Source organism: Aulonocara stuartgranti (genome assembly GCF_965226115.1).
Source record: "Aulonocara stuartgranti genome assembly, chromosome: 4".
Lineage (NCBI taxonomy): Eukaryota > Metazoa > Chordata > Actinopteri > Cichliformes > Cichlidae > Aulonocara > Aulonocara stuartgranti.
Window position 1 is genome coordinate 7678904 of NC_138942.1, and position 27779 is coordinate 7706682.

Here is a 27779-nt window from a genome sequence, read left to right on the forward strand (position 1 = left end):
ATATATTTAACTGGGACTATAGCACTGTTTTACTTGGAAATGAAGCAACATTATTTCAGTTTTCTGTAACAGTATGAAGGTCCAATCGCCGCCTGTGTATTTGCATATCAAACTTAACCATCTGTGCTCGCATAAAAAACTTGTGCGATCATCTTTATAGGGTTTTTTCCCTTTTCTTTTTTTGTGCTTCACCAGTCCAGTTTTCTCACATCAAATTTTACACATCTGCCACGTTCACTGCACTACATACCCTACTTCACTGCTCATGTGATCCTTTTGTTTAGAGTGACATCTGCTGACAAAAGAGTTGCACTGTATCTGCGTATCGGCCTACATTATTTAATGTGTGTAGCCAGCTGCAACATTAGACTATTTGTTTACACTTATTTTATGTACAGCATAGAAGAAAAATGCAGAATCTTTAGTTACACCCCCCCCCCCCCCCCCCCCAACAAAGCATGCATTTCAAGCGGGAGTACTGTTCAGGAAATGATAGGGTTGATTTGAGCAAGACAAAAAAGTGGAACTCAAAAGCATCACAATCGCAATCAAGAGCAGCAGGAACTGAAAGTGAAGCTCACTTTCTCATATCTTTGCTTATCTGATGAAAAAACTGCAAAGTTTATGTATGTCAGCTTAATGGCATGCATTTTACAGTGTAATGCAGTGGAGGGACTATGAAAACCTTGCATTTCTAAATAATGTTCAACAACAGCACCATCCCTTTAAGGTATGTTTTTAAAAAAGACTTTTAATCCTTTATTTGGAACTCAATTTCCAATGTAGTTATTTGCACAACATGCATGATCCATAATTCCCTTCACATGGATTTAACATGGCCCGGCTTCAACAATGCTGTCTTTTTCATGACCACCTCCTTCCACTTCCGTGTAACCAGACTCTTGCTTTTGAAACTTCAAGGAGGGCCAGTAGCTCTTGCGTCGCTGAAATGCATCAAGTAATAATAATACTCATATTATTATCATTGTTTAGAATATGAACATCAGCTTGACTCAGACTGAACATGTATAGGATATGTTTTGAACTCACCTGAATGAGGTAAAGTGGTGATACAGCAGAAGGATGGTAGCTGATGTAAAGAGATACCAGTATCAGGGCCAAGAGCAGCACCAGGGCAGATGCTAAGCCAGCGATCAAGCCAGTGTTAGCAAACCCAACGCTCTTGGTTGAAGAATCAGTTTTTACATCTGGAACTAAGACAAATTCTTAAGAATTCATTCCCAAACCTAATCTTACCAGTTTCTACAAGTGGTACTCACCACTACCAACTTGATGTTTAGATTCATCTGAAAGTAAAAGTTTAAATACTTATTCCATTGTAGATTCTGTTTGTTGTTTTTACTGAGCAAACACACAGAGTTTAGTTCCATATTCTCACCGTCACTGTCACAGCCCTTTTGTCGTGGAGTCAGAAAGGTAATGTCCTCGATCTCTGGCGTGATGGAGGCCCCAGTGGAGTTGTCATTCCTGGAGTAATCCTCACATGTTGTGCCTTGGCTCTGCCAATACAGTTGACAGTGCAATTAATGATAAACACATGTTGAAACGTGGACAATACAATACAATAAACTGATATTTAGTCCAACTATACCTCTTCTGCACAAGCATAATCCAGCCATTCTTGTCTGTGTCTGTCCATGCCGTCTGAGCATCTAAAACAGGAGACATTAAAATGATTGTTTTTCTAACACTGTCGGTTTGCAGAATTCCCCACTCACCTCTGCAGTACGTGACACCAACTACAACCAGAGGTTTGGCTGGCTGAGAGGCAGAGCTCACAGCTGTCATGCAGAAGGCAGGCTGCACAGGGAAAGAAAAGGAAAACACTGCTGATTTTTAAATCTTTGACTGTGGAAAGAAATCTCTGGAGATTTAGATATTCACTTACTAGGCAAAGGAGTGAACTCAACAGCAGAGTAGTTGGTAATCTTTGTAACGTCTATCTCAACTCGATGGTACTCATAGATCATTTGCCGTGGGAGATCTGAAATGGAAATATTATGATTTATATGTGTTTTTTTATGGTAGCACTTTATTGTAGTGCACAATTATTGCTGACCTGCTGACTGAGAAGACGGCGACATGACCATGAAGGCATCAGATAACCCAGCTTTCACTGGGTGCTCAGCTGAACTGATCACGTCTACCGACAGAGGTATCTGGTAAACACAAAGAAGTTTCACTTAATACTTGCAAAAATAAGATCAAGTGACCTGATCTGAGAATGCCAGTAAGAGCAAAGAGCAGAAATGTTCCTCACGTCTCTGTAGCTGAAAGTGATGGTTCCTGTTTTGTAAAGAGCAACTTGAAAGGTAAAACCTCCTACTGACTCTTTGCCGGGGATTCTGACATGCTCCCACTGGACCACAAAGACCTCACCTGAAGATAATGAAAGCCAAATAGAAATCAAACAGAAAGATCAGACAATCTCATACTCAAGGACATGTTCAAATGTCAGATGGTATTATACCATTATCAAGGTATTGCACAGTGGATTCTTTGGAATAGCTGGGGTCGAAATTAGCCATTAAAGGGGCGATGTACTGTGTTGCAGTCAGCATACGGTGAGTAATGTCCCCTGTGAAGATAAACCCTGGAAAAAGGCCAGAAGGAAAAATATGTAAGACTTGTGTACAACTTACTGCACTGCAGAAGGTCACTTGAACATCTGTTAGAAAATCAAAACGTACCTCCGGTTGCTATGGTAATCTGCCTCAGGTAATGTCCATAAAAAGGAAAGTCAAAGGACAGGGCTACTCGCTGCAAAAAGAGAAGATTCAAACAGACACAGACAAAAGAAGAGATTAAAAAAAATGATTTATCTGTCATCAAAAAAAAAAAACAGATTGAAGAAATTTCTTTGTTGTCATGTTTTGATTTGTTATTCTGCAGTTAAAAGCACCCCAGCTGCTCCTTATATGGTACAAAGAAGCTTCAAAATCTCTGGGAAAACCTTTGTTTTGGACAAATCTCTCAGTAAAAAGATTTGTTCTACTTTGTTTTTTAAAAAGACTTTCAGACTGCTCTGTTTCACACAGTCTTTTCTACTTTTCTTCCTCTGAATGAGAAAGAACAAAGGAATATATTTAATATGGTCATCTCGGGCACACAGCTCTAGCTATGAGCACAGAAGCAACACCCACTTGCTGTACGTGAGGGGCCGCTAATCAGAAGAAATGATGGCCTAAAAGGAGAGTGGCTTTATGGGAAAGGAGCTGCACGGCTACATGAAAGATCATATAAGATAAATATGCAGCATTCTGAACTGGGCAACATGCTGAGCTTCTCTGATAGAGTACAATAATAAAAACATGTAACTGTAAATGAGCACAATACTCAATTTTACAACCAGCTGTATTTCTAATGTGACGAAAATCCTGTATGTTATCTTACAAGAACTACATCAGTTTGTCATGACCAAAATCTAAATAAGGGGGCACCCGGATTTGAACCAGGGACCTCTCGATCTGCAGTCAAATGCTCTACCACTGAGCTATACCCCCTACATGTGAGTTTAGCAACTGGTCTTATCACAACACATTGGGTGTACAGGATCTGGACATGTGACTGGAAGCAGCCTGTCTGTGATTAACATTTTCCCAGCATGCTGTCTGATGTAATTGTTTTTCAGTGTACAAACTGAATTATAGCAACAACTTGGCTTTGTAAGTACAGACAGTTGAACTGGCTGGGTGTTAACTTTCCAAAGCAGATATTCTTCTAAATAACTAACATCCAAAACACTATAATTCATGCCTAAAACTCACATTATTATTATTATTATTAGGATCAAGAGCGGGAACATGCTCCTGCTGTAACCAAGTATAAAAATTTTCCATCAGTCCACCAGTGTGTGAATGTGTGTGTGAATGGGTGGATGACTGAATGTGTAAAGCGCTTTGGGGTCCTTAGGGACTAGTAAAGCGCTATACAAATACAGACCATTTACCATTTACCATCAGTCTTCACTCTTTGTAGTTTTCACCTTTCTATATTTAAAGTGTATTAATATATCTCAGTTTTGCAGCTCCTCACATTTACCAATATGTTAATGTGCCTCAGCTTCCATGCAACCACATATTTACAAGGGAACTTCATCTTGGCTTGGTCTCATATCAAATGTTAAAGGAAATTTTCAGGTATTTCTAATTAATGTAGAATTATTAAGTATTTGCCAGGTTGCAGGAACATATTCTTTTTATACTTCAGCTGGATGATGAACCAAAACTGTCAGTTTTAAAAGAAATATGGTGAAAAAATACAGTAAAAATGTGGAGCAAGCGACACTTGCTGGCCAATTTGTTAGGTACAGCTTGCTAGTGCTGTGATGAATGCTTTGCCTGGATTCAGCACTTTGCCTGCTTTAATTCTTTGTGGCACAATTTCAACAAGATGCTGGAAACAGTCCTCATAGATTAAGGACCATATTGTCATTAAAGGACACAGTTGCTGCAAATTTATTGGATCTCAAAGGTATTCTATTGGATTTAAATCTGTTGATTGCAGAGGTACTCGCTGTTGTGTTCAAGAAACAGGGTTGAGGTGATCTGAGCTATGTTGTGGCATGTTATCCTGCTGGAAGCAGCCATTTGAAAAGGGTGCACTGCGATCAAAAAGAGATAGACATGGTCAGCAACAATATGCAAGGTGACTCATGTAAATAATGCTCAGTTGGGGTTGGTAGTAAGGGGCCCAAGGTGTGCCAAGAAAATTTCGCCCACACCATTACACCACCACCAGCCTGAATATTGGCAGTGGTGAGGCAGAAAGGATTCATGCCTTGATGTTGTTAATGCCAAATCCTGATCATACCATTCAAATGTTGGAGTACAAAAAGGCAATTTTTTTCAAATGTTCTATTGCCCAATTTTGGAGAGCTCCCATGAATTGTATTGTTTCTGTCACCCATTTGCTTCCAGCAGGTTGTCTTGAACATGGAAGTAAAGAAGCAGTTCAGCTTAACAAAGTAAGCAGTGCATATATATGTAGGGGGCACCCAGATTTGAACTGGGGACCTCTTGATCTGCAGTCAAATGCTCTACCACTGAGCTATACCCCCATGCACAAATACCAACTTTGTAGACCAGGTGTAAAGAAATGTTGTAGTGAGCCACTTAGTCTACAAACCAGGAGAAATTCTATTCAAGGGTTCAAATCATTTTAATTTTTAACTCTGTAAAATTTTACTTCATTAATATGGTTTTTATGGGTTAAGAAAGAAACCGAAAGTAAGACGGTTCACTTATGTCTGTGTGTGAGACTCACCACAGCCTGTTTGTATGAATTTGACAGAATGCCATGGACTCTGACTTGACCATGCCGGACATCATTCATGTCTATCCACAGGTTCTCAGTACGTTGGTCCTCTGGACCAAAGATGCGCCATGTGTAATATTTGCCAGAATCCTCCTTCCATGCAGAAAACAGAAGAGATTAGAGCTTTAAAAGCATGATGTGTGTTGACAGAGTATGTTGCAAAAGGATTAAAAGTTCCCAGAGAACACGGTTAAATAATAAATTTCAGGTGTTGGGCACAGCTTCTCCGCGTAAGCAGAGAAGAGTAAATGCTTCTTTCCAAAAGAGGGCAGTGTTTAACTCCAAGTAAAACAAATACAACCAGGTAAGAGCCAAGAACATATTAAACGCCACAAACCATTACAGTAATAAGGAACACTGTGGTGTATAACTTACCACTACACGTGTCATATTGTCTGGGAGGGTAGTGATGCTTAGTCCTCCACCCAGAACTGCCCTGCTTACTCTAGTGTGGCCCGAAGATGACCTCAGTGTTCTATAAGCATTGCTGTCACCTCCATTAGACTCTTCGTGGTGCTGTGGGACCACACTGTACCAATCATCTGTCCAAAATAATGCATATGATTTTACAGTGCTGCCCTAGTCAGGATGCATTTCAGATTATAAACCTGCTGGTTTCATTTCACTGCCTTCAAAAATAAAATGCACATGAAACACTTCATTTTTATTCAGACTGAAGGTGTTATGGTCATTCTTAGTGCTCAGTCAGTCAGCCAAGCCGGTATCAGCTGTAGCCTTGTCAGTTAAATGCCCTTGTTGAATGAAAATAAATAGGATACAAATAATATTTACTGACGCTCGGAAAGAACTGTCAGACCCTATAAACAAAGAAAACCATACTGTAGTAAGCAAACTGGGGTAGGTAGGACTTGTTTTAAAATTCTGGGTGTTTTAATTGACAACTTGTCTTTCTTTCAAGCCACAAATTCCTGGTTAATTTTAGGTGTTTATTTTAACACCATCATGTAATTTCTTATGGAGTGTGGAAAATGCATGTCTGCTGGTATGTTTATACTGAGAGTTGGATGTAAACCTGTGGACATCTTTGTCCTTGCACAACGTCTGGAACCAGTGCAGGTCTACACATGAAGCAACACAATGAACAATGTCTCCTCTCAGCTCTAAAGAATCAGTTCAAAGATAATGGCAAAAATAAATAAATACAATTAAATTTAAAAATGTCTCTAAATAGTCCTTGCATAGTTTGCAGCTGCCATTGACCTGTTGTAGGAGGAAACTGGCTTCATTATGCAGTTCAGATAGTTCACTTTGCTACCAAAGGACCCCCAATCAATCATGTGTTTCTATCATGCTTAACAGATGTTACTAAGTTCTCAAAATTATTTCTAGGCCTATATTTAAGTTCCTCTGTCTTAATATTTTCCTTTTATGGCCTAGTCAAAATACACTGCTACGTTTTCAGCATCCTAGAGTGGTCTCCTAACTGTTAACCTTGCCTTTGGTGTTTTGTAGGTGCCATCTAATGAATTTCAGTTAGGGACTAGCAAGTTTCTCAAAATAAAGTGATTTAAATGTTTTCCTGCTGGCATTTGTCAATCAATTCTGGTTTGAATCAGCTTGCATTGTTTAGTTAAGGGATAACATCAAGGGCAAACCCTTTCGTGCAATATGTTTTTTTTTTTTTTGCCAGTTTTCCTGCCTTGAAAAATTAAACCTGGTAAGATACATTCATCTGTCTACAGTCATTGCCCTATTTACGACAGTTGATTGCGGGATTTTTACCTAGATTACGGGACACGACGATGACGTCACGCAGCAGCCTATATAATCCCCCGGCAGTGCCACTTCTTTACGGGGTGTCTCATCTAACCCTAAATGAGGGTCGTCGCCTGTACGTAACGTTTGCTGTTTTGGGCTTTCAGCAAACTACAGGGGATTTTTTTCAAGTAGCGTTGGAAAGGTCTCGGATTATATATAAAAAAAAGCCAATTTAATCACCCCGTCAAGCTCAGTTTCCTTTCAGAATCACCGTTAATGTATTGCCGTGGTCAGCCCGGCTGCCGCGAAGAGTTCGTCTCTGTTGCTCCGGTGACTTCTTGCAGGGAGTCTTCGCAATTGAGCAGATTAAAAATGAGCAAGGTAACTTGCCGGACCTGCAGTGGTCCGGCTGGGAAACCTACGCTCAAACACTCCGTAAACTAACATTCAAACGCCATAATTTAGGTTGTTACTTAGGTAATATGGACCTGCTTGCTCTCCAGGTCACGCTAATCCTAGCAAGTACTGCTAACTCATCCATGAGCTAACGCGACAGAGAAGATCTTAAACGTTAACACTGCTGAAATGTTGCAGCTTCATCGTTAATTGAATTGAAGCTGGGACAATACTATGCATTTATTTCTTTGCAGCAGTAGAAACTAGTTTCAGCTTAAGTCAGGCTAGCCACCTGCAGCCTACACTCTTTTGTATTAGTTATCAAAATAGAAACTGCTAGTGCGTTGGTATGGAAAAGAATGATAGTCATGTTTTAAAAGCAAGCTAAAGCCACCTGTTGCAGTGACTCAGTCTTGCACACCTGAGTTGAATATAGCGTAATGCAGCCTAACATCACAGCTGTGTATTGTAATTTACCTGGAAATTTTAGTACCGATTTTACTGTTTTCAAAAGCTCAGAAAGGGTGTATGTAGCTGAAGAGTGAACTCAATCTGTTCAGTGTAAAACACCGTGTGTGTTGTTTAACTCTTGTTGTGCTCATGTTGTCAAGTCTAATTGAGGACAATGGGAGGGCTCCTTTGCATGCAGACACCTCCCACCCCAGCTTGTGTTAATGAGAAAATTAACAGAGTAGATCTGAATCCTTTCTTGCTGTAGTTTTCCATAAAGAAGCCTCAGCAAAGAAAAGTCAGACAATAATCAGGAAAGCAACATTTATATATTGACTCAGACATTTTCAATTTGGCCATAATTCCGTAACCGAGTTTCAATGGGTGCCAGTACCCAGTGGAGCTCCTCTCTTGCCAGCGAAATGTCAGTTGATGTTGGTTTGATGCCTGCGTTTCTGTCTTGAGTGTGGGAGGAGAGCTCAGGCCTGCTGGTCCCTCAGCTTTGTCTTGTGCCAAACCCCCAGAGTTCAGACTGTGTGGGACATTGGCGAGGCCTGCTTTAAACATTGCTCTGCATTCACAGTTATAATGCTGATGTCTTCCACAGTCACCAAAGCTACACTGTGTCATTTAACAAGTTTCTAAAGTGGCAGCTCAAATGTTTTGACCTCATAGGGAACTCATTGTATTTATGCTACTCTCCACCCTTTCAATCAATTAAGTGCTGCGTCAATGTGTTCGTGGCAGCTTGTATATTACGCCTAGACGTGTGATCGCTGAGCACCAGATCCACCCTGTAGTGGCATCTATGAGGTAAGAGCACAAAGGATGTCTGCAGTGCAGCAGATGGACATATTCTAGTATAACAAAAGCTGGGAGGAGTGCATGTACTGAATATGAAGCTATGATATCTACTTGGGTCATCATGACCCCCACTAGGCATTTTATTGAATTTACTGGCAGACAAAGCAGTGAGATTTGAGTCAGACTCTGCAAGTGAGCTGAAACTGCATAATGCAGTCCAGTCTGCTTGGTGTCTAACAACATTTCTTGGAATAGAAGATTGTGCAGTGGAAGAAAATAGAAACCCCCCTTTTCAGTCATGCTTTGAGATTTAATTTCAAGATTCACTTGAACTAATTTGTAACACTGGAATTGTCTTTGGAATTGCAAGATATAGCTATAAAAACTGTTTAGACTAAGGTTAGGCTGATTCTAAAAATTTTGAGCCTTTCATTAAAATGTTTAAACATATGGCCAAACATTTTAGAAAATGAATGGAAACCTAGCATATAAATGTTATTACTTCACAAAAAGACCCACACAAGAAAGGAGGTGCAACAGAGAGAGGATTGAGTAGTGACTGTGCATCGAGATTTGTTTAGTGCGTCTTTCTGGCTTTGTGCAGTTTCGGGTGATTCCCTGGTTAGAAGGTAATACCTGAGAAAATTAACATTTGCACAGAGTTTGGATAAAGAGATAATAAAGAAGAAAGCCACAACGGGTCACGTATATAGATGGAGTTTGGTCTAACTTGATTATTTTAAAAAAGGTTTGTTTGCTGGGTTAAAGTTTAAAAGAATAAGATAAAGGATAACCAAATAAAAGCCTCATGAGGTAAAAGAGAAACCTTTCCCCCCCTGCACTAAATAGGCAGATGTTTTGGAATGAAAACTGATCTCTGCCCACTCTTTTAGGAGCTACCAAACCACAACATTTAGCTGCCTTTTTCTGCAAGTGGTCAGCTCAGAGTGGTCTGAGAGGACACACCCTTCCTGTGCAGAGGCTGAAGGATTTGGCATGAAGCACCAAACGTCCCCTGGTTCATTTCAAAGAGCGTGTCTGAATTGTAGAAGTGCAGTTTCAATAGAAAGCACATATTAAACTTGAAGTCTCCCAGTTCTAATGAGATAGCTGATAAGTGGACTCGCTCTCATGTGCTGGCATGCTGTTGCAATAGTTTAATGATTTTAGAGGAACATCCTTTAAAAATAACACCCAGAATATAAAACATGTCAAACAATAACCCCAAGAGGGTGCAACAAATTTCATGTTGAGCCTTTAAAGACAAGAGACAAGTCTTTGTTAAGAAAACAAATGTACTGATTACCTCACTTTTCTTCTGCTATGGAGAAACAAAATCTCTGCGTTCAAGACACGAAAACATTTCTGCTTTTCATTTTCAGATAAGAGAAATGAATTAAGGAGACAAAGCTCAGACCGCAGCTATTTCATATACAAAGCCTTCTCCAAATAACTACATAATTCAAAGTTGCTCAGCTGTTGGCAGATGGCTGTTTTTGTTCCTGCCACTTTCCTAAAACACATCCGTGTTTTGCTATCGCCAGTGACATTACACATGACTTTTATAAAATAAGGGCCCGCAGACAATAACATCCTATCTGTGGCTCAGTCTTAGAAAACAATCTGTCACTTTGTTTCTCTTTCTTGTAATATTTTTTTTATACTTTGCTCCAAAATGCCTGGATTAACTTCAGGCTATTTGTTAAGCAAACTTCTCAGCAGGACAAATGATGAGAGGCCAAACACTGAGTTCATTTCTGGGTGCACGATTCATTTCACCTCAGGGCTCTGTGTTTTTACAGTCTGGTTCAGATGATGTTGATGGCTTTCGGGCCAGAGTGATTTTTTTAAAAAGGTTGAACTGTATATAATGTTGAGTGGCAGTGCAGATAAGAACTATTAAGAAAAGGAAAGGAGGATTATGCTAGATCAACAGAGACAGTTGACCCCTAATGTTGCAAGAACACGGAGTCCCTCCTTCGCAACACTATGATGCAGAAGAACTCTCAAACTTTCCGCTGTTTTAATGAAATAAGCTTTCTGATGAGCTCTATCCCGAGGAAGAAAAAGTATGACCAATTTTCAGTTTATATCATGTCTCTTTCTCAGACAGCTGTTTTAGCTCAGGAATCGCTGAAAGGATGAGCTGGGATGCAAGAAGGGAGTTTCCAGAGATTCAGACTCCCAAATCAGCTAACATGTTTCCCAACCACTACTCGACATATTTGTATATCTCGCGATGGAAATGCAAGCGATAGACTCACGTCGTCCATGCAGCAGGCTCGTAAAAAGTTGTGCCAAACTTGCAGGGATGCAAGAAGAAAAACAAGTCTAAATCTAATTTTAACCTGAGACGGGCTGTTTGTGGGTTGCTGTTTAGACTCTGTCGCATGCTTGTGGAAGAGGGTATTTTTATTGTGCCCTTTATTGTAAACTAGTTCATTCACTTGTTGTGTGTAAAATGAAAAGGGCATGGTATACCCATTTGCTGCTCCATAAAGATTCCTACTGAAGTTCTGTGGCTTAGAGCAAATTAAATTAACACGCAGAGTCGCATGTGCAACATCAGGATGAAAATGTTAAAAACACACATTCTGTAAATAAAAATTGCAAATGTTTGCTTAGCTTTTGAGTAAATGAGAAAACAACTGTTATTGCTAATCATAAATACCAGTGCACTGGCTTCAAAGCATACAGCAAATGATTAAAAACATATATATGGAGAAGCTGCCAGAGAAAAATCACCTGCAGGCTTAAGCATCTTTGTGACAAAATCAGGCAAAATAAACAAAAGCATTAATGATGATGCATGAAAAAGACACCGAGCTCACCTGTCTGCTGCTGAACCCAAACTTCAGCAAGCTGTGTTTGGGAGAGACAGAGAAATAGCATCACCAACCTCAGACACATGTTTGACCTGAAAAAGACAAAAGCAAAAATGACAGCCTCGTCTCTGCTCCTCTTTTCTCCTCTTTCTCCACTCTCGATCTCACTGCCGGCGCACACCACCCTGTTTGTAACTACACCCCTTCTCTCCTCCTCAACGTTGTTCCCCTGCTGCCATGGTGATTGCAAAGACACAGAGATCAGCTCGCTGGGGTCCACAAAAGGTCTGGACCTTGAGTTTGCCTCCTTTCTGTTTATATTAACCACACAGCAACTCTGCTCATTCGTCAGTGAAGTTCTCTGGAATCACAGCATCATTCAGAGAAATAATAAAAGTAAGACCAACAATGGCAGCAGCAGAATGGCGCCTCCCTCTGTCCAAACGGGCTGTGAGGACGGTCAGAAATCTGACATCTTAGATTAGACGTGGCGATCATGATGCTAACAAGGCCAGACCTAAAACCTAAACATTGTCATTAACCTTTCGTAGCCTACATGGCACACAAAACTTTCTTTGTAGGAATTTAATTTCCAGCGGTTTTGTAAAAGGCCTGCTTTAGATGACATGCAAACTGGCAAAAAGCAAAGTTTGCAAGTAATGCGGTTCACTCCACCACCTCTCTATTTAATTATCTCTATCTGCTATGCGAGCAAACATGGAATCTTTGGCAGGGAAAATGACAGCTGAGAGTTTATTAGATTCACAGCTGGAGAGATAATCAGTACCATGTCTCATAATCCCGATTGTAAACACAGTATACAGCATGACAGCAGCAGGTGGCAGTTTTCACACAGTGACAATGTGAGGACAGTAAATAAACGGATAATATACATCTTCCAAATTTTCCTCTATTAAAATGTTGGTGTCCATAATATTCACAATGGTTAAAAACCTACTGCATTCACAAGGGGTATCCTGTTATTTGAAACTTACTGCAATTACGTGCAAAGAGGAACTGCTGCCTGCTAAACATCCCTTAGGATCATTTGGGTTCATAGGCTCTCTTTAAACAATGCTGACATACCCATATGCATTTTAAAAATATTGCTATTGTTTTTATTTTCTGACTTTTAGTTAAAGCTAAAGTGAAGCCTCAGACAGGAACCTTCCAAGCTCAATGGGTATGTTTCATAAAAGACATTTTGACATATCACCTTGGAAAAAAGAAAATAAGTGTGCAAGATTCAATTCAATTTCATTTGTGTAGTGCCAAATCACAGCAACGGTTTCATTAATAATAATACTAAAAATAGCATTATTATTAATAATAATAGAGGGAAAATCTTAACAATTACAGAATTTCCTATGAGCAAGCACTTGGCAACAATGAGAAGGAAGAACTCCCTTTTAACAGGAAGAAATCTCTGGCAGAACCAGGCACGGGTTAGGGGTGAATTGACAGAGACGAGAGAAACGAAGAGCAGAGAGAAACCAGGAATAACAAACAGGACAACTACAAAAGTTGATGACTGCAGCAGTGCAAAATAAAAGTATTGGGAGTGAAAAGGTATGTGCATCACGGAGAGTCTCACAGCAGCCTGAGGATAAAGATGCATGACTGGATAGCTCAGGGTCACCTGATCCAGCCTAGGCTATAACGTTCATCAAAGGGTTTATTTATGTGCTGTAATTCAAGTAGCTGTAGCAAAATGCTTCAGTTAAATTTGCTTGTGTCACTTGCGTGTGGATTTTTGTTCTGGTCACTTACAGCTTTCTTTGTCAGTTCTCCTTGCTTTGCATTTGCTTTCATTAGTATCACCTGTGTTGAATTATTAGTATAGTTTTTGGTATATATACTGTATGCACTGTTCCAAAACATAAAAGAACATTTAAATCACACATTGTTTCTTGATAAATAAAATATTCTACTTTTATTAACATGGACTGGGAAAGTTCACGAAGGCATAATGGTATTTTGCTGTCGTCAGTTATTGGAAACCCTCTGATTGCTGCCTTTGTCTGCGCTCCCATTTCCTCTTTTCAGTTGCCTATCTATTTCAGTTCCTGTTCTCGAGTCCTTGTTTTCTGTCCTGATGGTACTTTTCATGTTTCTAGGTATTTCCTGTGACCTTTTGGAATTTTTAGTTTGGCCTGATATGTTTTTAGTAGTATATCTGTGTTTATTTTAGCCTATTGATTTAAGTTTAAAAGTAACATTTATTTATATAATGCTTTTCAAGATAAAAAATCTCAAAGTTCTTGACAGCAGCATCAATAAAACTAACTTGTGGAAAGTCAAAATTAGGACACAACCACAAAAAACAGGACATCACAACATTCCAAGCAAGAGATGAACAGTCGAGTCCATTTTTTGAGAACAACTTTTTAGGAGTTAAGCCATGTTTCTTAAATGGAAAAATTAAAAAAGAGCAGGTCAGAGACTTGATGTGAACTTCAAAAATCAAAGATTGATCAAAAATTTACTCAGCTACTTGTGATAGTATGACACTATCACAGTGAACCAGTTTAGTATATGTTAAATACCAGCTACCACAACACAAGGTCCCATGATCAGCTGTATCGAGGGCTTCGCTGAGGTCCAACAAATCAAAGTGTAAGGGGACAAAAAGTCAACCTTATCCTATATATTTGTCCTTCACATGTGTGTATTTCAGTAACTTGAAGGTGGCATATCAGAATAAAAGTCTAAGAAAAATGTTATTTGGCAATCGAATGTGGACTTGAAAAACATTCCTTACTTGATTGCTCCTGTCAGCATGACTGTTTACAGTTGAAATTTTAAAAAGGACAGAAAAATTGTGGCTTCATGTCTAAAGAAAAAAATCCCAAACTCTGTGGTAGGTAAACATGTGTGACTTAAGACTTACACTGGTTGTTCCTCAGCCACAACGGGTACTTCAAAAATCACAAAGTCTTCAACTGTGGTGATAGTCACACAGTGCTGAGGTGACCACAGTTTTCACTTCACAAAAAAGTCACTTCTGCACATCAATTTTTTCTTCATTTATGCTGAGTCATTGTTAAAACAGCTGATGATGTTTGCATCTAGAAGGATTGTTGTTGTATGTTTAATAACTTTCCGTGTGATGTTAAACCACGTGATGATGAAAGTGTGTAAGTTTCGTTGTTTTTTTTTCATTTTCTTTTTCTTTTTGCCTAAATAAATATGCAAACTTACCCCCTTTGTGCTTATTGTCACGAATGTGACGCGTGTTCTTATTCTCGCCGTCCAGTTACAGTGACAGCCATAAATATAAACTCATTTCTCCCTCTAGCGGTCAGAAAACCGTCTATTATTTAGCGATTAAATACCACGGCTGTCGTCAAAATCAACTCGAATTTAGATTTTCGAGTGATTATGAAAAACAGAATGTCCAAAACAAGAACATAGAATTATTATTATTGTATCTAAAGCAGGAGCGGGCCGCTCGTCGTAGCGTGCGGGGGTATAGCTCAGTGGTAGAGCATTTGACTGCAGATCAAGAGGTCTCCGGTTCAAATCCGGATGCCCCCTAAAATCTAATTTTGCTCTTTTGCCAGTGAAAAACGCCACGTTTGTTGTTGAAGTCGTGTTAGTGCTATCGTAACGTTGTAGTTTAGGCGCTATTGTTTAATAAACAAGAAAAACGTTATATAGAACAAAGCGTGTCAATACGAAGCTGTCAAGCAGGACGAAAACAGTAAGACCACAGAGAAGATTCGTGAATGTAGTAAAGGAGGGTATACAGAGGGCTGGAGGGACAGAGACAAGGATGGTAAAGACAAAGGAAGCCAAAGGTAAACTAGCGTTAACAACCTCAATAGCATGCTGCCCATCGCTTATTAAAATAACAACACACACATAGCAATAATAACATTTATTTAAAAAAAATCAAACTATACAGTATGTACATTGCAAAATTATGACTCATAGCAGCTAGCGCCTTCTCCCATTCAAGAAATCGCTGTCATATACAGTACACAGTCCAAGAGCATTAAAAAAAGAATAAATTAATATAAATATTCAGGTTTAATGAAGCTAAAATCATTTGCTGGCGTTAAATTAAATTTTAACATCAGATGCAGGCTTGTAGGCTTTTGCAACATTGCAGAAATCCTGAGAAGGAAAACCACAGCAGCTGCATAATGTTCTTTTGTTTGTTTTCTTTATAGTCTTACTGTTTGCTGGTAAACTGTGATGAATCAGTAGTTTGTGAACTAAGAACAAAAATCTTCATTTATGAGAACTAAGTCAAAATGAAATTAGGATTGTCTTGTTTTAAAGCGTCTGTGGAATCACTGGATCAGTTCTAGAAAATTAAGATACTAATAGGAAAATATATGACTTAGTGTTATAAATCATTGTCCTTTGTCAACCTGCCTTATTGTTTTCCTTTCTAATAATAAAATAATAACATTTTAGTCACTCTTGACAGTTAAAGTGGAACGTGATACTTCTGGTGAGGTAGGATAATTTGCCCAAACATTGTTCTCATTTACACACAGGCCACTTATGTCAATACATTACTAACACTTTCTCTCCCTCAGTGCACAACCTCCAGATTACTAAAATATAATCAAACAATCAAACAGTTTTTGAAGCTTGTCTGTTGTCATGTTTCCGAGGCTGAGGTACACACAACGCAGGTTTCTTCAGGATGTCACATTGTCAGTAAGTCATACTGTAGACGTGGTGAGGCAGTTTCTGTCACAGATGTTGTGGTCACAGGCTCAAAACACTGTAAATAATCCTGACACTGCGGCCTTTGCAGCGCCCGAGAGGCTGGTTCAGTTTCAGGACTTTTAATCCATTGTTTTCTTCTAGTTTGCCACAACCCGCGACTTCATCCAGTCCAGACTGGCAGGTAGACTGCAGGGAGAGATCAGAAGCATTTTGATAAGTGTTTCAAAGGCTATTATTTCAACAGAAGCAGTGGTATGCAGAGGCATGTTTCTGTTAGCTACGTCACATATTTGTGAAGGGTGAGTAATAGTCGGTGATACTGAGAGCTGGAGGTGCGTTAGACTCACCCCTCTCCTGTCAGGGCGCAGCAAGCTTGAACATGCCAGGAGTGTGTTGTGATGGAGTCGAGCGTGAGGAACTGGGAGATCTCTGCCGCTGTCAGGGAACCCTTCATGTCCTGTTTGTTGGCCAGGATAAGAACGGCTGCATTCTGTAGGTCCTAAAAAGAATTAAAAAATGGGTTACCGATACCGTGTCTGCACTCAGGTTCCACTGGAAACATGTGATGTTGTTCAAAACAAACAGCAACCTCAGCGGAACATAGAAACGCACAGACATGCTGACTATAAGAAGAAAGTTCCTCATCACAGTATGTCATGGGTGAGTAATCTGCTTTCACATCTATTACGCAATCAGTGCCTGTCTGAAAGCGGGAGGGAACGTCAAACACCAAAACACAAATGCCAAAAGAGGGCAGCTTCACAAAACAACAATGTGATTGTACGTCAAAGCAGCTCTCAAAGAAAACAGGCAAAACACTTCATATTTAAACAATAAAGCAAAGTATGATCAACCCTCCTCTACCTGTTTATCATCCGTAAGCAGTATTCAAATATGTTAAAAGGCACTTTTAATATAGTTATGACCAAGTAACTTCCCTAAATGTTTTAATAAAGTCAGTCTCTACGCTATGTTTTAAAGATCCTACCTCATGTGCGAGCATTCGGTGAAGTTCTTCTTTGGTTACAGTCAGTCGTTCCCGGTCAGTGCTGTCCACAACCAGAATGACGATCTGAAAGGGAAATAATAGTTATTAAACCTGTTATAAGGTCGTTCTTATCAGGACCCAATCTATGGGACGCTTGATTCATAAGAAGGAGCACAGCATGTCTACAATGCTCTATTAAAGATACAGTACCTGTAAACAATGGATCACAGGAAAAGTCATAAAACAGATGCAGGTGCATTAGCAGCCAGCACTTCAAAAGCTTTCACTTTCTCTGGATTTATTTTTGGGAACTGCTAATATCACTTCCAATGCACTTCAATGAAAGATTTACTGTGTTTTAAAAGTTTTTTAGAGATAGAAAGGATCTGAAGAGTGTAGGTGAGCCATACCTCTGTGTTGCCATAGTAGGAGTACCAGCTAGCTCGCAGGCTCTCCTGTCCTCCGATATCCCAAACCAAAAAGTGAGTCTTCCGAACGGTGATCTGTTCGACGTTGCTGCCAATAGTTGGTGATGTGTGGACGGCTTCTTTTGTCAGACTAGATGTATTTGAAAAAGGGAAAAGATGCATTTAGAATTAGATTAAACTGTGAGAACAGATTTTAAAAAACTGCTGAAAGACTCAGAAAGCAGTCAGATCACTCACAATTGATAGAGGATGGTCGTCTTCCCAGCATTATCCAAACCCACAATGATGACTTTGTGCTCTGTAGGAAAGTTAAACATGTTAAAGTTGCATGCTCACTGCAAATTCAGCCTCAAGGGATAAATGTACACACAGATAAGATAAAAGGCAGGTACATGAGGGTGATGTGCTGAACAGATTCACATCTCTTATCAAAAGACTGTTCTTGCAGTAAAACACGTCCAACACTTGGTTTAAGTGTCGTATATAAGAAAGGACTGAAACTTTACTGTGTCAGGAAATCAGTTTTTAGTAAGGTGATCAAACCACAATTATCACATATTACCCGATACAGGAGCTTAACACACCGACGGGCTTTTATAATTCATCTAAACAGCAACAATGCAGGCATAACAAGACGAACACAAGAATTAAAGCACATGTACCTTTGTCCCCGAACACAGCCATCATCTTAGACAGCAGATAGCCCATGTTCAACAGGTGTGAGTGCTAGATGAGCGATGAATACAAAAGAAATCCAGAGGAAGCAGACTTCAGTATCGATTAGAAGCTGACTGTCAGACTGACTCTGCTGCGGGATCTATTATCAGTTTCTGCCTCGGCATACCATTTGTGGGCGGCGCTTCCTCCTCAGAAAGTCTGCACCTTTTGCCGAGTGAGTCACGAGCAGCGTAGATAGTAATGATGGTGCGTTCAGTGCTGTGGGGAATACAAAACGTGGGCCGGTGAGGGATTCGCCAAGGGCTAGATTATCCACAAAGTAAGTTGGGGTTTGTGTGGGACGGTGTGGATTATGTTACAGATGCAAGTGGGTAGGCTGTTTTTTCTTTCCTTTTTTTTTGTTTAAATAATTGTAAGTTAAAGATTTTGCTCAGATGAGATTTTCCCAACATCTTAAAAGCATCACTGGAAGACTGAGATTGTTTTGGAGTCATGTGTGGTCGTCTTTGTACTTTCACACATTTACTTGCTTGTGTTTTTAGTAGGGATGCTGTCACAGATCAGCACATATCTTTTTGTTGCACGAGTGTGAGAGAGGTGTTCACTATTATATAGAGCCAATTAAATTGTGAGACGCTGACTCCATAATTGAGAATATTAGTGAAATACTGGGCTGTACCAAATAAATGGGGCACCCTGTCACCCTGGACAGAAATATTGTCCTAGCTGTAATACAATATACCCTGGCATTTCTATATTCTACTATATAGAATTTTATTTATTCTACCCTCATTTTAACAAAGTGGAAAAAATATAGAAATAGCAGCCGCCCTTGCCCATAATTTCCTTTGGGATTAATAATATTTCTGATTCTGATTCTTTGTATATGTGATTATTTACTTTGGGGTAATAAAGTAATTTAAGGCATTTAAGATTTTATTGTTTTGCTTTGTTTTTATTTGGGCCAAATATTCTAAATATATTTTAAATGTCTCCCAAATCGCTTTCTTTGCCCCGTTCATTGTGTAGTGACCTCTTTATCAGGTCTATAGAAAACTACTTGTGCTCCAAACTGAGGAAGAATATGTTTGTAAAAGCCGAATAAGTACCGAAAAATCCTAGATAAATCATCGTTCGTCATCACGAGATATTAGCGTACATTAAATGCAATTTATTTACCTCCTTAAATATCGAAAATCTGAGCTCACCTATAGTCCCTGAAGGCAACCTACAAGTCCTGCCACACCGACGGCACGAGTGGGATAATGACGCAGTCGGTGACACGCGTATGTCCGGTCTATATATGGAAAGAGAAGTAAAACTATGTACCTTCCTTTCTGAGAAACCATAGAACTTATCGGCCTGTAAAAACCAACAGAAAGCAAAACTGGCTTCAAACAAAGAATTCCCCGGGATTTCCACTGAACCGTCCAAGCAATTTTATATCAGTTCTACTTTCAACTCTCCAGTTACACAATCACAACACTGATGACCTCTTTGCATATTAGGGCCTCTGATCTGACAGATTTGTCTTAATTTCAAACCCATAAGAGATTCAGTAATGAGGCATACTTATATTCACCTCAGTCAAAGTATTGTACCTGTATTTATTTCCCTATAATTTATTTATAGCTTGAAGTGTTTTAAGTGAAATTAATTGCCAGGTTTCATTCTGGAAATAAATGTATATTGAAGGTGAAAGGCATTTTCTTTAGTTTATTGAGGTAAAAGTAATCACATAAGCACACTTTCTCATCCTCTGTCTAGCTGAACTTAATTCTTGGTTCTCCTCCAACTTTCTTAAACTCAACAGCAATAAATCGGAACTTCTTCTGGTTGGCACTAAACGACTGCTATCCAGAATTAACAATTTCTCTCTCACCATCAATAACTCGCTGGTCCCTATCTCTCCCTCTGTGAAAAGCTTGGGTGTCATTCTCGATAGCACATTATCCTTTAACTCACATATCAATAATATTACACGTGCAGCATATTTCCAACTCCGTAACATTAATCGCCTCCGCCCCTTCCTCACACCTCACGCCACTGCCATTCTCATCCATAATCTTGTTATCTCTAGAATTGACTACTGCAACTCATTATTATTTGGCCTCACACAAAAATCTATCAACAAGCTCCAACGTGTCCAGAACTCTGCTGCCCGTATTATTACTAGGACTTCTTCTACCCACCACATCTCCCCAATCCTGAAGCAACTTCACTGGCTCCCGGTCAAATTTCGCATCCATTTTAAAATAATTCTGTATACATTCAAGGCTATTCATTCTCTCTCTCCACCGTACCTCTCTGACTTATTACAGATGAAGCTCCCATCCCGCTGCCTCAGATCTTCATCTTCTCTTTCTCTCTCTGTTCCCTCTGCTCGTCTGATCACAATGGGAGGGAGGGCTTTTAGCTGCTCTGCCCCTCGACTTTGGAATTCCCTACCCCCGGACCTCAGAAATATTAGTTCATTCTCTCTTTGGGTGCTTTGAAAGGCGCTATTTAAATAAAATGTATTATTATTATTATTATTATCAGGAATACAGTTATGGTATCTGTTATCTTCATCATCATCATCATCATCATTTTTATTATTATTGTGATTATTACCGCTGCACATTTCTTTTCCACTATAATTAAGCATTTAATGTTACCTTATCACTCTCCAGTATTTCTGTTTGCTACATTAAAGGATCTACGATGTGATTTTTTTAAATTAACTTGCATGTCAGACAGTATATACTTGAAATTAACTCTGCTTTATAACCGTGATATGGTCCTTATTGTTAATACAGATGATCAGATAACAGTCATCAGAAACACTTTGAAAGATGTCATTCCACATGTGTACACTTCAAAATCTGAAGCAGTGATACTGCAGATAACTTTTTGTGTTTTTCTTTAAAATTATCCTGCTTTAACTATAATAATGGAAGTTTACCCTTAGTTTTAGTTATACATGCAAACATGTGTTACATATTTGTTCTGTCCCGTTCTGTCAGTTTTTAGCAGTTTGTTATTACAGTCATTTTGACCCTGTTGAGCAACGCTCTGATGTAAGTCTCACATTTCGATTTACAGATGGAAACCGTGTCTCAGGTCTGTGACAGTTTGTCCTGTGCAGAGCATCAGCTCGACGATGACAAAAACCACATCCTGGAGTGAGCCAGCTGCACTTCATAACTGCACTTCAGAAAATGCAGGTGTTTTGAAATGTGCTGCAATTTGACACGAGTATTTTGGAGATTACGTTTCTGTGAATACAAAGTGAAACTGTTTTTTTTATTCTCAGAATCTGTCAACATTCTTGTGGCTCATTGTTTTGCAGGTTTACACCCAGCAGAAGTATGGGATAGTTTCTACATTCAGGGTGGTGTTGGCTTTTTTTTTTTTTTTAAATAAGACAGTCATATGAAAAAGCTTAGTACAACCTGATGAATCAATAGCTTGTATAACTACCTTTAGCAAGAATAATGCAGAGTAGTTGTTTTCAGCACGACTTTGTTAGTCTCTTGCATCATTATAGAGAAATTTTGGCCCACTCTTCTTTACAGCATTGCTTCTGCTCATTGGGGTTTGCAGGGATTTGTTTTTGCACAGCTTTTTAAAGGCCTTAGGTTGATTCAACAAGTCGATTCTGTTCCTTTTCAGGCATTTGCTACTGCACTTGGGATTATTATCCTGTTGCATGACCTTGTTTGGTCCAACGTGTAGCTGTCAGACAGATGGCCTCACATTTGTGTCCAGAATATTTTCGTATACAGAGGCGGTCATGGTTGACTACATGGTTGGTGCCCAGGTCGTGTTGCTGCAAAAACAAAATAAGCACAGTTTCCCCCTCCTCCACCACTGTGCTTCACAGTTGCTATGATGTTTTTGTGCTAAACTGGTGGTGTGCATTATGGGTAAACATTCCCACATTGGTCCCATCTATCCAAAGGTCATTATTCCACAACTCTTGTAGCTTGTTCAGATTCATCTTTGTGAAGCTATGATACTGTGTTCTTTTTAGAGAGAAGAGGCTTTCTGTTGGCGAACTTTCAATTCATACCCTTCTTTATTCTAATTCTAATTATTCTATGATGCACTTTAGCATTTAGCATTGCTAACAGAAGCCTGTCAAGTTTGAGATGTAGCTCTTGGGTATTTTTCTGACATGGGGCAAATTTGTTGAGACATCCATTCCTGGAGAAATTGTGGCATTGTGTTAACACCCAGCTGAATGCTCCAGACCAGCAAACTATCAAAATATCTGCTTCCACAGAGGTGCTGATGATTAATTAATTAAGTGCATTTGATTAGCAGTACCTGGCTGCTACTTACCCTCTTAATTCCTATGGAAGCAGCAAGCCTGTCTTTTGCTTTTCATATCAATTTTGACTAATTATCATGTAATTTATTGAAAAACGAATCTACTCTATGATTTGTATTGAACTATGTGTTCACATGTATCCAGTGGAATAAACAACACGACGCAGACATACACGTGCAGACATTTAGCATTTTTGACAGCTGTTTTTGTTCATCACATCTCACTGTAACAATGAAATGACACAATGGCATTTTCTTATTCGATTTTTAATTAAAATACGAATTTATCCACAGATTAAAAATGAAAGGCAGAAAAAGCAAAATGTAGCTACAATCAGGCACCAATGATACATGTTATTTCATCATTTTAACAATTGCGATAACGCAACAATAACATTATTTACTGATCATTATTTAATATTTATTTATTCAACTGAAGACGGGGGTGGGCCAAAGCAGCCTACCAAAGACATTCATGAATTCTCCATTATAGATAACTGTGTAAAGACCAAAGCTGATCCTATCCCCCCCACTGCCCACTTTATACTCCTCTCACTAGCTCACAAGAACTGAAGATTGAAAAAAATAATGCAAATGTTCACTGAAAAAAACAAAAACCCAACACTAATTCAGTCAGAAATCAGGAGTAAGAAGAGAGTGGTATTTAATATTAGACAAGCGAGCTGTTTGGGTGGAAGTTCGAAGTGATTAACCACACGTACAAGTACTTTTTATATAACTGTTAGCCCTGAAAAACAGACGACGAAGCTGGTGCAAAGAAAAAAGAGATGAGCAACGAGCTGGGACGGAGCAGCCACGAGACACAAAGAGACAGAGATATGGTATGAAAACGAGTGTAACAAGAGTTAAGACATCCCACCGCAGCAGCGGCGGACATGGCTTGGCGAGACATTCCGGCACTTGTGATTGGAGTTTTCTTGAAATAAGGGGTGGGAGTGACTAAGGCAGGACGTTTCGTTCACACAACTACTTTGAATCTGCACCACATTTGGAAACCAGAGAACAACTGGAGGTGCCCTCAGCACCCATGAAGAAGAGGATAACAGAAATGGGAGGACTGGGTCAGACATATACAGTCAGGTATGGTGACTGAACCAGGTTAGGGAAGAAGTAAACATCTTTGGAGTGTATTATTCATTGTTATCGCACTGACATGAGTATAGCAACATTGATAAATTTACGTGCTAAAATATGGCAACTTCTCCACCAACTTTTTAAGGTCTGGGTGATAAGAAAGTGGAGGTGAGAGACTCAAAACTTCTGGATATCAGTATGGGAGGAAACCCTGAAAGCCAAAAGCACTGAGTGAGCTTAAGGTAAAGAGAAACCCTGACACTGTACGTACATGGGAACCGTGACATTAGACCCTGTTTAAGACTGCAGAGGACAGACGTGATACACTACGGCTCTACCGACCTTTGCACTTTACAATCGAAGAGAGGATCGAATCATACAGATCAGAGTCGTAACAATTACTGTCCTTGTGCTGTGAGTATAGAAATCCATGATATTCATGCAGTATTAACATAAGAAACAAAAAAGACCAATATTATTTTTTCTAAATGTAAATAAACTGAATTACAAGAAGAACTTGATGAGAATGGCATCTGGCAGTTGATGTATTTCTTTACATTGTACTGGGATGTAAACAGATTTTTTTGTTAGCCTGACCGGCATGGCCCCAAACCTACACTTCAGTTCCTGTTGAACCCAAAAACCAGAGCATTTCCCCTCCATCCCCTCCTCTCCCTCTGTCCTCAGTCTGTCCAGGGGCTTCCTTGGCTCTGTGGTATGATGACCGTTCAGCGGATGTAGACGTCCCTCCCCCAGTCATCCTGGTTCTTGTTGCGGCTCATGTTGGCCCCTGTGTCCACAGGATCCTGGCAGTAACGCTCCCTCAGCTTGGCACGTCCATGCGGATGTGTCTGGCTCGGCATCGGAGGGTGGTTTCGGTTTTCCTGGTCCGGCTCGGCACCTTCGTCTTCCCAGGAGGCTTGTCGGCCGAGATGCTGCGCCAGGTGGAGGCGGCTGCCCCCACTTCCTCGGTAGGGCTCAGGCTCCTCATAGGGGTCGGTCTCAATGTCCATGCAGGAGTCACCGGCCTCGGTGTAGGCCGAGTCCCGGCTGCCCTGGGTCTCCGAGTCGAAGGTGTCTTGCCGTGAAAGGCCTCGCCCGCTGCCTCCTCGTAGCTGGCCACGAGAGGAGCGCAGGTATGCTTGCTGCTGGTGCTGCTGCTGGGGCTTCCCTCCCAGGTCTGTCTGATAGTCATGCAGCGTGCCGCTCCCACCACACTCTGTCAGAGGCCCTTCCCGCTTCTGCTCACCATGCACCAAGTACGCCCCCTGCAGCGAGCCGCACCCATGCCACACGAAAAGCATGCAGAGACACAAACAGCACACCAAGGTGTCAGCAGTTAATTAGCAGGGTTAGCAGACAGGGCAGAAAGAACAAAGATGCATACTTGTTCTAGCTTAAGAATCCATGACTTTAAAGGCATTAGTGCTGAAGATACTTATATGAAACACATTCCACATTAACATTGTGCATACTCACACTAGTCTATACTCAAACAACACAATTTAATCAGTAAGTAGAAATTGTTTAGTTCTGCTAATTGACTGTTATAAAATGATGATATCAACCTACAAACGAAAACAGATCCCAGCAACTTATAAAGAAGCTAAACTATATATCTACAATTACAATAGTGCCATCTGCTGGCTGTTTGAGCTCATGGCAGAACAAAGCAGCAAAATGATATAGCTCACATGTTTATCCTGAAACAGTTTTCCTTAAATTTAAAAATTCAATCCAGTTTGAATCTTTTTAAAAAAAATACTTTTCATTCATTTTTGTCAAGGATCCCTGCATAATTGTGTCCATTCGGTGCAAGACTGTCGCTTGTGTGCCATGTAATTAATCTGACAGCATGCAGCTCATGTTAGCTGATAAGGAGCCAGTAGCAACTGAAGAACAGAATGAAAACTGATTAGTATTTTGCTCTCACTCTTAAGATAAATTGATTAAACCGGACAGAGTGTTAGCAACAGCCTCCACCAAACTAAGCGTTTCTATTTGAAGAGGCGGACATGACTTGCTGTTTTCAGGGGTGGTACCATGGCAACAGAGAGGAGGACAGCAAACTGGATTTCAGCCTCTAGAAGCGCTGAAGAAAAGGAGGCCACAGAGCTGCAGAGGGCAGGGTGGGGGCAGCAGACGCTATTTTACGTCTGATTACAGTAAAATAGAAGGGATTGTGGGGGCAGAGGTACCTTCTGAGGTTATTCCTTGAGTCCAGTGTGCTTTCAGCTGAGCTGTTTTCACAGTTTTAAACAGTGCACAGAAGGAAAAGCTGACCTGCTAACATGCAGACTACATCATTTTTACTCGTAGGTGTTCTTAGGCTAGCTGTTCATGTGTGGAAAATTGGATCCTTGTTGGTTCATTTGGGTGTTAATTTCTTGCACAGATGTATCTGCGGTTTCCTTTATACAGCATAAACAGGCTATTAGTGCACTCCTACTCCAGGGTAAAAGGAACAGGCTGCTGAGTTTGGGTTGAGTTGCCGGAGTCGCCCCCCACCCCCCTGTGCTACTGGACTTCAGAGAGCATGTTCTTCCTCTTTCCCCTCAGTGGCTACAGTGCCGTCCATGTCAGGCCACGGATCCATATTTCTGCGCAGGGAGGTGAGGACCTGTACCTGTAGGTTGGAGACGGGCTCTGGGGAGGCAGCCAGGGCTGCCGTAGCCATGGTACGATTCAGCAGAGGGTTGGGAGGGTTGCTGCTTGGAGGGTGTGTTGCCTTCCAGTAGGCTTCAAGGTAGTCAGCCAGGTGTTCGCAGGCATCCTCCAGCTGGTTCTCATCCAGGATGATGTCAAATAATTCCTGCAACAAAAAACAGCTCTTCATTTATTTCACTGTACCAAAGTGAATTTTCCTTCTGTCTTTACATGAATTCTAGTAACAGCCAATTGTTTTATCACAAAACCATCTGCTCCGCCTTTCAAGACATCATATGTAGAATGCCTCAGCATTTAAGCAAGTGGTAACTCTATCTGAAAAATTATGCCAGTGGTGAGAAAGGAATTAGTAGCCATTTGAGGCTAACCCAACAAAAGAGTCAGGCATTTAAAAAAAAGGTATTAAAAAGCAGATTTACGGTTTGCTGGAAAAAACTGTTTATATCTAGCTTTCCCTTTCATAACAGCTGTATGGTATTTTATTTTATTTTATTGAAGTCACTGTTCCCCCTCACCTGAATTCTAATGGGGAAGTTCGACTGTAAATTACACTAATTCATACAGTTTGATAATGAAAAACTTAAACAACCATATTTCTGATCAGTTCTTTCAGTGAGAGTTCAACCGAATGTAGTTATTCAGTTCACTGCAGTTTAGTGCTTCTGCAGAAATCATGGCAACCAGCATCACAGGGGAAGACAGTGAATGATGTGGCCTATGGAGGTCAGCGTTTTCAACTTTTCTTTAAGCCTAGGTAGCATGTGCAGCTAGTTTTAAAGCAAGACCCTACTTGAAAATTGCAAAAGGAGCGGAAGTACGTTGTGGATATGTGAGCTCACAGTCAACATGAGTTCATTAAGCCACTTCTGAACCTAAAGAAAATGCCTCTCCATCTGTCTTCTGTTTTGCCTCTGAATTCTACAAGATATTTTTGGCATTTTTATAACTTGTTTTTTTTTTTTTATAAATATGCAAACACCACACACTTACATCCAACCTAGAGTAAGTTAGGTGTCACCAATTAATTTAACAAGCATGTATTTGTATTGTTAGAGGATGCAGAGAACATGGAAACTCCAAACAAAAAGGCAAAGCTGTGAGGCAGCACTGCTGACTACTGAATCATTGTGCCGCCCTTAGAACCCGCTCGTTCAAAAAAACTGATATGGAGGTGGACAGAACTCAAAATGCATTGTCCTAAACCAATGGCTGACACAACAGCCATATACAGACTATGGTCTCTATGCTCCTCCACACACAGCGACAGGGAACCAGCTGGGATGATGACTAAATATTACTCAAGACAGAACGATCAGGTCTATCGTAAAAGCATAACAGGCAGCCTGTTAAGGAGCGATTCTATAGCTCTGTGCCAAAAATGTATCATTTGTT

General features: G+C 40.1%; 3 protein-coding genes across 6 annotated transcripts in view; all 3 read right to left on the reverse strand.

The window, feature by feature from the left end:
* Positions 1 to 720: 720 nt before the first annotated feature.
* LOC309704862 (plexin domain-containing protein 1-like) lies at positions 721 to 11918 on the reverse strand. Its single transcript, XM_082530323.1, has 14 exons — positions 11538 to 11918; positions 5713 to 5879; positions 5287 to 5430; positions 2712 to 2781; positions 2492 to 2614; positions 2282 to 2400; positions 2081 to 2180; positions 1910 to 2005; positions 1740 to 1821; positions 1613 to 1673; positions 1400 to 1520; positions 1284 to 1307; positions 1051 to 1226; positions 721 to 944 (listed from the first exon to the last, which is right to left on the reverse strand). Exons 1-14 carry the CDS (start codon positions 11614 to 11616, stop codon positions 831 to 833), a joined length of 1476 nt encoding a protein of 491 aa, XP_082386449.1. The 5' UTR covers positions 11617 to 11918; the 3' UTR covers positions 721 to 830.
* A 3478-nt stretch (positions 11919 to 15396) lies between these two features.
* Positions 15397 to 18518, reverse strand: arl5c (ADP-ribosylation factor-like 5C). The gene is made up of 6 exons (XM_082530390.1): positions 18296 to 18518; positions 17871 to 17931; positions 17616 to 17763; positions 17206 to 17289; positions 16565 to 16716; positions 15397 to 16403 (listed from the first exon to the last, which is right to left on the reverse strand). The coding sequence occupies exons 1-6, from the start codon at positions 18339 to 18341 to the stop codon at positions 16355 to 16357; spliced, it is 540 nt and encodes a 179-aa protein (XP_082386516.1). The 5' UTR covers positions 18342 to 18518; the 3' UTR covers positions 15397 to 16354.
* A 4356-nt stretch (positions 18519 to 22874) lies between these two features.
* The window catches only part of cacnb1 (calcium channel, voltage-dependent, beta 1 subunit), a 39857-nt gene continuing 34952 nt past the window's right edge, over positions 22875 to 27779 (reverse strand). For 3 of the 4 annotated variants that reach the window (XM_082530825.1, XM_082530824.1, XM_082530827.1), the window contains 2 exons: positions 26347 to 26532; positions 22875 to 24988 (listed from right to left, as the gene is read on the reverse strand). In XM_082530825.1, the coding sequence (XP_082386951.1) occupies positions 24449 to 24988; positions 26347 to 26532 (726 nt within the window). In that variant the 3' untranslated portion in view covers positions 22875 to 24448. Of the gene's footprint in view, positions 24989 to 25031; positions 26533 to 27779 lie in introns of those variants that run through there. The other variant, XM_082530826.1, reaches the window with a different exon arrangement.